The sequence below is a fragment of the Austrofundulus limnaeus genome, unplaced genomic scaffold (assembly GCF_001266775.1).
Source record: "Austrofundulus limnaeus strain Quisiro unplaced genomic scaffold, Austrofundulus_limnaeus-1.0 Scaffold134, whole genome shotgun sequence".
NCBI classification, from domain to species: domain Eukaryota; kingdom Metazoa; phylum Chordata; class Actinopteri; order Cyprinodontiformes; family Rivulidae; genus Austrofundulus; species Austrofundulus limnaeus.
Genome location: NW_013952536.1, coordinates 106,371 through 115,376, shown reverse-complemented (window position 1 = coordinate 115,376; position 9,006 = coordinate 106,371). Strand labels below are relative to the sequence as shown.

Genomic DNA, 9,006 nt, shown 5'->3' with positions numbered 1-9,006 from the left:
ATCTAATGAAGTATTTGATTTCAAACTATTCAAAAGATTGTGAAGAAGTCATTGGAAGAGTTTGGACTCATCAGATACTGTAGTTTGTGTGCATGGGAGCTGATTCTAAACAAAATATTCACAACCAAAGGTTTCATGATTCAGACAAATTGCAAGCACATATTAATATATTTTCAAAATCTGATTGTTGTTCTTTTAACTCTCTTTAAGTTATGTTTTAAAGTGAAATGCACTTTCATAAATTGCAATATGTGATATTTATTTACATTTTGACACATTTTCTTTCCTAATAATTGTTGCATTAGTTTATATCGTAAACAAATCACACTGGAAAGTGTGTCATTTTCCAGAATCGATTGCCTTAAAAGGAAATTGATCAAGTTGGAGCATTAAGACRAACCCTCCTCACTGTCATGTATGGTTTGCTCATTAATGAGGTCACTGCTTGTGGTGAGCTGCTGCTGGTGCTGCATCTTGTTGCAGCATGAAATGTAAGCTGTGGTTTGTCAGTTAAATGCAACCTGTTCAACCAGTTGTGCGCTGAAATTGATCCACCCGAGGCACCAACAGTCACCAGCTTGTTAACGGCGGAGGCCTTTCAGTAATGTTCAAATCAATGGATGGATAAAAGGACAAAAAAATTGTATTTTGAAGATGCCTAATAACATTTTCCACTTCATCAAATCATAAATATCATGATAACATAAGTTGTAGGTTCAAATTTGCCTGAAACAACAAACTTGAAATGTATTAAAACACAGAGAGAATTTAAACAGACAACAGGGAAGCAAACTTAAAACATCAGGAAACATCCCAAACATGACTTCTGTGGAATTTGTTGTCACATCCCGAAGCAAAAGAAAAAGAAAAAGCAAACTAATAATAGCATCTATTCTTTGTTGTATTTTGAAGGAATTTATGAATTTATAAATTAAAATGCTGTCATTTTTAAAAGCACTCATGATGTTTATACATTTTATGCAAGCAACTTCAAACATGCAAAGTAAACTACAAAAATAAAAAAGTGCTTCTTGTTAAAAACAACATGTTGCTACCAGCTTTATGGTTAAACATAAAAATATCTTCTTGAAAACGTTTTTACATAATAAGCCCCTGGCAATTTTTCAAGGTCTGCAGATTTCAGTTTAAAAGTATTTTGTTGGTTTGATCAAGTCCTTAGGAGGAGTACCTACAACGAGCGAATTTCAGGAACTGATAAAATTCAGYAGAAATACTGATTAAAGCATATTTCCATTGCAGGTGAACAACAACAAAAAAAAATGTCTGTAGCTCGCTGCGAACCAAGTGACTCACCACTCTGTCAGCTTATCATATAAAAGAAACACAGAGAATGATGATGTCAAACCAGTTTCAGTTGACTGTTTCCAGTCTTTGCTAACTTTATCTTTCCCAAGGTGTCATCTATTTCACAAGTTACAGTATCTCTTAAAGAGAAAAGGTGTAGACTGTTACAGTTACATTAAAAAATACAATAGATTGAGCCATAACTAATGATTTCTCTTTCTCATATGAATTACCATGAATTTTCCCTTATTAATGAAATATTTTATTTAATGCAATAATAGTTCCACACTTGATCTATTGTATTGAAGTCTGGGGGAAAAGCATATAAAACAATTACAAATCCTATTTTTATTTTACAGAAAACAGCTGTAAGAATTATCACAAGAAAACATTACAGTCCCCCATCGAATACATTATTTTATCAACTGAAGTTATTGAAATTTTGTGAGATTGATAATATTTTGCAGGTTATATAGAGCTCATAAAAAATTATTACTTTTAAACATCCAATCAAATTTTGTTAAGAGGGAAAGTTATTATAGGGATGTTTGTAAAATCTAAAATTTGAACAAATTTCAAGAGCCGATGTGTTCGGTCCAAGGAATAAGATTGCGGAATAATCTGGAAAATGATTTTAAAAATAATGATAAAAGTTAGTTTGTTAAAGAAATATGAAATTATATAATGTGTATCCATAAGAGCTGTTGTTTGTGAAGGAGTTTAAGTTTTTGTTTTGCCTTGTTACTTGTTAATTTGTTTTAAAAAATCTTGTCTGTGTATTTATACAAATATTTTATTCATGCTGCTATTCATTTTACATTTGCTGTTAGTTTCACATTGAGGTAGGAAAAGAGAAATGTTGTGTGTTTTGTGAAAAGACAGACTTGTTTTATGCCTTTTATGGAAATCATCTCCAGATGAGTGTTTTATTAAAAATWGATTGTATCAGTAACCACAGTTACAATAATTTCCTGGTGAGACTGACATTAAATTACTCATTTCAAAAAAGCACAACTCTGATCAATATATTTACGTTTGTTTACTTACGTATTTATTACCTTTTAAAGACTGGTTCTGATCTACACACCTTCTCAAGACCATTTCTAATATGGTGGAACTCCATGTTTGAGTTAGGGATGAGGTTTAAAGTGTGCATTGAGTTTGGGTTAGGTTCAGGGTAAGGAAGCCTGGATTAGGTCATAGAAATGACTGGAAATGAATGGAAGTCAATGAACAGTAAACAAAAAACCTGTGTTCAYATCTGCTGTGATAGCTTAGTTACATCATTAGATTAAAAACCAGAAACTATCAAATGTGCTTGTGGTATTTTTAGAACTCAGGTATAAAAATAGCTTTGGTTTCATTTTCATTAAAGACCATTTTTCCATGGTTTAGTGATTAAATTTACAATGTATTGGGTGATTTAAATTTTGGAGCAGTATATATTAGAATAAACTGTCAGTTATTATCTAAGTGCTTATCAGCATCTCTCATACAGAATGAATTGAAAAGCAAAAGTTTATATAACAATGTCATTAATTCATTCTCTGTGGGACACCTTGTAGCACACTTACGTTAAGATATTTCAGTTTTGTTTGAGGAAAAAGATGGCAAATAGATGTGAAAGGCAAGGTGCAAYTGAAACAATGTATGAGGAACAAATTTACCACCAACTAAAAACACACAGGAGCTTTGGAAAAACAAGAATTACAAGGAAACAATACTGCAGCTGACTACCAGACGAGTATAAAGTACATGAAAGAAATAACTAAAGTAAAAATACCTTCACAGAAAATTACTTTGGTAAAAATCTATTTCACTGATAAGTACTTAAGTAAAAGTCAAACACAATAATTGGGAAATTATATGTACTTTCACAAACATACTTAAGAAAAAAAGTGTTAAATTTACTTAACAAAATTGGTTCCACTGAACAAAGTAGAGTAAATTACTTTACGTTTACTCATCTTGGTTTAGTGGAACCGGTTGACACAACTTGTAACATGTAAGAATGCAACAAAATAAAAGTGAAAGTTAAATTAAAAACATATTTGGAAAAATTACAAATCCTCTGCACTGTAACATAGTCAATGTACTTAGTTACTATACACCTCTGCTAACATAACAAGGAAATTAAAAACTCAAAACACAGAATAGGAAAAAGCCACAGGCTGTGGAAGTTTCAGTTTGAGCTATGAGGAAATAACAAAAGTAGAAAAATAATTGGGGGGGACCAGTTTTAACTATCTGTTGCCTCAGTAGACCAGAGTTTGACCTGGTCACAAAATATGTAAAGTAGTTATTGGGATTGTGTCAATCAGAGCTAAAAAAAAAAAGGCTAAAAAAATAAACATTTTTGAAATGAAAATGTGACCAATCCCTGAGAAAATCTTATGCCAAATGTAGAAAAACAGGAAACCCCCTTGGGAAAGAATTTCATCACCCACACAGGGGCGGAGCCAGGGGTGGCCATGGCCAGTACAGACAAATCTTTGGCCACCCCGTTGGCCACCCTGCTGTACACACCACTTCCACAGTGAAACAGCCTTTAGAGGTGTAATAATCCTCCTAAACAGTGGGTAGCAGTGTTTAACAGTTTGAAACATTACCAAGCTCTATCACTGAAGAAGAGTAATAATAAGGAAGTGATGGTTTTCTTTATATACAGGCTTGTGTCCAAAACGGCAGGCCGGGTTCTCCGAAGGCCGAATTTGTTGGCCGCATATGTCACAGCACCGCGACGAAGGCCATCCAAAACCGAAGACTCCTCTGATGCGGCCGACAAATGTGTCCTTTCTTTGGCCCGGATTGAAGGACTGGTCTGGATCCTTCCCGGCCCAGCATATCCCATAATGCATTGCGGCCCAACTAGAGATTTTTTTATGCTAGTAATGGCGGACGAAGCGAGACACAAGAATACATTTTAAATAAAAATATGGTGATATAAAAATTACAATTTTTTAGTGGTTGTAATTCTAATACTTTTATCATTTGTATAGACATGCGTTTAAATATTATTTTTGTCATAAAAAATGCGAAATAAACATGCACCTACAACGGGTCAGTTAGTTCTTCAAATGATACCTTAAAGTTAATTTTATAGTTTTGTATATTAATAATGCTAATATATTGATATATTTCTAATTTTGATTTAAGTTTGCTTGTTTAGCGTCGTCACAGTTGCTAGGTGACATGACGTATGCCGGGGTAAGGAGGGGAGGCTAGACCGTCCAAATTCACAGCCTCTTTTTTTCCGGGCTTCCCGGTCTACCAAGGACCCGGCCCACCTCGACCGAGTAGTCTGGATCCTCCGGAGGACCCGGCCTGTCGTTTTGGACACAGCCACAGAACATATGCCTATGTAATCTGACTTATGGTGTCAACTTTTGGACTTGTGGTAACAATTTTATTTTTATTTTTTTGTCATTTTATGTTATGAAGGCTGTATGATGCTCTGTGTTTATTATGAGTAGACCCATCACTAAATCAGAAAAAGTGAAACAGCCCTCTAAATTCACTGTTGGTGGTTATCAGTATTGCACCTGTTCATTGGGTTAAATTATTATTAGTTTTAAACATGCAGCTGAGGGTCATCATTATTTGGCACAATGGCGTGTTACAATTAAAAATAAATCAATAAACAATATAAAAGTAAAAAGCACCCCTGAAGTCATTGGATATGATAAATTGTGTCACGTTAATTAACCTTATCTCAGCTGTAGCAGGATAATGAAACTAGTTTAATGAACAATTTGTCTCTGAAATAATTATTAAATCAAGTGTTTATTTATGTAGGCAAGAGTATGTTTAAACACTTGGTAAAATACACCAGAATGCAGGAAACGGCATCTATTTCATTCAAAATTTTCTGGAGGAGGACCCCCAGACCCCCAACAGTGTGTCCCCCCACTTTTAAAATGGTTCTGCACCCATGTTTACAAGGCAGTCACTGCATGTATTAGGACATTAGGAAATGACCAAAGCACAAATATTTGCAGAAACTTTCATGTAAAAAATGATGTAATATTCCTGGCCACCCCTGTGTGAGTAGTGGTCCCAGTCTGGCCACCCCTGAGAAAAATGTCTGGCTCCACCACTGCACCCACTAGGTATCAATATGTTCTCACAAAGTAACTTTTTATGTAATTGTGGCTTTTTATTTAATTTGATCCCATCAAAGTTTTACCAAAGTGAATGTTCAGCCTACGTGTTTGAGAATTTAGTGTGTGTGTGTGTGTGTGTGTGTGTGTGTGTGTGGCCCACCACAGGTGTAAATGCCATGTGACTGAGATCAAGAAGCGTAAAGTGAGAGTGTTCAGCTGTCAGCTTAAATCACTGTGAAACAGGAGAACACTGGAGAGGTACGAAATAAATGTGTACAGTGAGCCTAGCAACAACCTCAGTTTGCAACACAACTTTTAGTGTGTGTGTGTGTGTGTGTGAGAGAGAGTTTTCAAGGGAACTGCATATACAGTTTACTGTAGACTTTACAGATGAAAGAATGAAGACAGTTTTTGTCTTCAATCTGTACATTTTTTCCAAGCACAACACGACCAAATGTCACTGAAAACGTCTTTATTTCTTTTTTTGAAGTGTATGATATTGCTTCATTTCGCAATAGTGCAAACTTTAACATTTGAAAGGCTGTCATAAATAACAAACATAAATAAACATGTATCACAACATCAACCACAAACTAAAAAAAGMGCTACAGTCACATCAAAAATTGCACAAATAAAATTAAGATAAACCGAGCATACTATGTACAGTTCAATCAAAAGAATAGAGACCAAAATCTTCATTGAATTTGTGCACCTTTGCCCTAAAAATCTATCCCTGACTCGCTTCATCTTGACAGACATTTTCTAAGGCCATCAGAGGTCCATTTCYGCCACATCCTTCCTTGCACACACGTAACATAAGGTTGTTTCCTAAAATAAATATAAACTACCGTAAATCCTTCAAATCAAGGAAAAGAAAAAAAGACAACTTCTTAGAAGTTTGTAATGGTATCACTGCACTACACATGAACTGAACTCAAACAATACTGACTTTAAACTGGGTCAACTATTCAAGGTGATTTATCTTAGACGACGCAGGTGACATTCCTAACCGTCACAGACTCTGGCGTGTTTATGACAGTTATTAATTACACGTGTAATAGATCAATTTGATGGAAATCGTTTGACCAGTTTTACTAATGTGATGACAAAGGTGGGCAATATGTCAGCACCCAGGATCAAAGATATGACTCATTAGTACCAAGTTTGTTTACTGAAGGGGAACTTTCTTGTAATATGAAGCAATCGTGTCACATGAAACATGTATTTTCTCATATTTTGAAGATAATTTCAATGTAAGACAATGTGACGTCTTTAAATGGTCAACAAGTTYGCCGGTGACTACAGTTTTTTATCCAACAAATGTAATGACCACAATGTTGGTACAGTGACGTGTTCATGTGTTCATGCCTGTGGCAGTGAAGAAACATTGATAAAGTCAAACAAAACGCTGCAAGCAGTCCCCCTAATCTTCATATGCACACAAACATCCTTCAAGCCAAAACATTCTTAGTCATTTCCAATGACGATATGCGCACCACATGTCTAAATAAATATAATTAAAAAAACACTCTTATAAATAGGCATTTTGGGATCTGTTTCTTTTTCTAAGCATCTTTAAAACAGAATATATTATGTTTTATAAATACAGATGATTCATCATATTTAGTTTTATATAAAAAAGGACCTAAGCGTATTTACAGTTTTTGATGGTTTAGCTTGTTTATGTTGTTGGTGTCCATGCTTTTCTGAGAGACATGTGCACAACATTGCTCGTCGCTGCCACCTAGTGCAGTGTAGCAGAACTACAACATTTTTTTTAAATATATTTTTGAGAATCGGTGCCAATACAGAAACATGCATGGTACAACCACTAAAAAGCTACATTCTAAAAATAAAACCATTCAGTATTTTATACATTATTGCAAAAACTTCTGACGTTAAAAGTAAAGCCTTGCAGAACAACAACAACATCTAACCAAAAACATTTACAACACCTTCACAGGGTTCGATGCCTGCCACGCTTTACGGTATGTGTGTCAAACACTTATCRCGGTGGGCAAATCAAATGATCGAGTGACTATTTTCAGAAATATGTTTTGAAGAAAGTGGGAGTTAGTAGCTGTGTGTTGGAGGTATACAGYGGACCCTCGGGCATCCAGACCAGAAACAGTGCAGGTCAGAAAATAGGAACATAAAAGTAGTAGCCAGAAAAAAAATAAATTCTAGCATTGTTACGACCATTTAGCTTTTTGTGGGGAGAGGGAACGAAAATACCTTTTACCATTTAATTTTACTTTAAAACATAATTTTTTTAAAGTATTTCTGTGGCGCTTTTTCAGTGGATCCTAAATTTGTGTGGGGTTTTTGAGAATCATTTTGCCTGCTGTAGGTAACATCTGTAAAAGGTGTTTTAAACTACGTCTGGCTAACCTTTTACCAAGAATGACACTCACTCTGAAGTATACTGTAACCAGGCAGGGGCCTCASTCACATTCATCCTGTCCGTCTCCTTGTTTCCCTCTCCTCCATGGATTTACCTGCCCACGCTCAACACGTTTCTCCCACCTCCACATCTCTCAAACGGAGCTGTTGCGCCTCTTCCCAGAGCCAGTCTGGGCTGTAGCAGCAGAGGCTGAAGTCAGCCAAACGGTGACCTCGTGTCAAAGACTAGTGGAAGACACTGAGAGGGTGGGCGAAGAAGGGGGTGGGAAGTTCAGGAGCTCCAGCACTGCCACGCCCACGCTGCTGCGCCGTGTAAACATGCAGGAGGCGGCCACCCATTTGTTGCTGCGTGGGTTGTATTTTTCAATCGAGTTGAGACTGGAGCTGCCATCGTTCCCTCCTACAGCATACAACCAGCCGTCCATGGCCACCAGGTCATGGGTGCTCCTACAAGGAGAAAAAAAATTATACTATTCAAATTCTCCATGAATTGTTTGTTTGTTTGTTTGTTTGTTTGTTTGTTTGCTTGCTTGCTTGCTTGCTTGCATGTATGTATGTATGTATGCATGTATGTATGTATTTATTTATAGCGCAGCAGAGTAGAGGGTCAGTTCAACAGGAAGAAGCTCAAGGTATGGCAACCAGATGTTATATTTATTTGGCTTCACCACACTTACATTCTAGTTATCTGAAATTGTTTTATGACTAGGACTATGCGCAGCTTTAGGCCATTCAGGTCCTGTCACACTAAAACGTTTTAGACAACTTATGCCAACTTAGAATGTTTTATGTCTAAATGACTAATTTTACTTGAACTGGTTATAACATCCACTTTATTCTGATATTGTTGAAAATTTGAGAAATGTTTTTGTTTGTTGAAACCGTTTTAAAATATAAATAAAACATTATTTTGTACTTCTGTTACTGTATGTTCATTTGTACTACAGCAAAAACACTGGGTTTGATTATGATTAATTTTCTGCAAAATAAATGCTCTAAAAATTACTTTGCTTTTTATGATAATTTTCTACCGCGATATATAGCGTTACCGTAAAGGGATTCAATTTATACAGTGATATGAATTTGAGCTAGGCTGGGTCATACCGCCTTTACATACCTTACATACCTTTAAATCATTCTATATGATTTAAATATAAAGTTGCCTAGCAGCAACTTTATATTTAAATCATATAGA

The 9,006-nt window shown here is 35.6% G+C and overlaps 1 protein-coding gene across 5 annotated transcripts in view; it reads right to left on the bottom strand.

The window, feature by feature from the left end:
• Positions 1–5,863: 5,863 nt before the first annotated feature.
• Positions 5,864–9,006, bottom strand: part of klhl17 (kelch-like family member 17) — a 16,820-nt gene continuing 13,677 nt past the window's right edge. For all 5 annotated transcript variants that reach the window (XM_014015743.1, XM_014015745.1, XM_014015748.1 and 2 more), the window contains one exon: positions 5,864–8,258. In XM_014015743.1, coding sequence (XP_013871197.1) covers positions 8,030–8,258 — 229 coding nt within the window. In that variant the 3' untranslated portion in view covers positions 5,864–8,029. The remainder of the gene's footprint in view (positions 8,259–9,006) is intronic.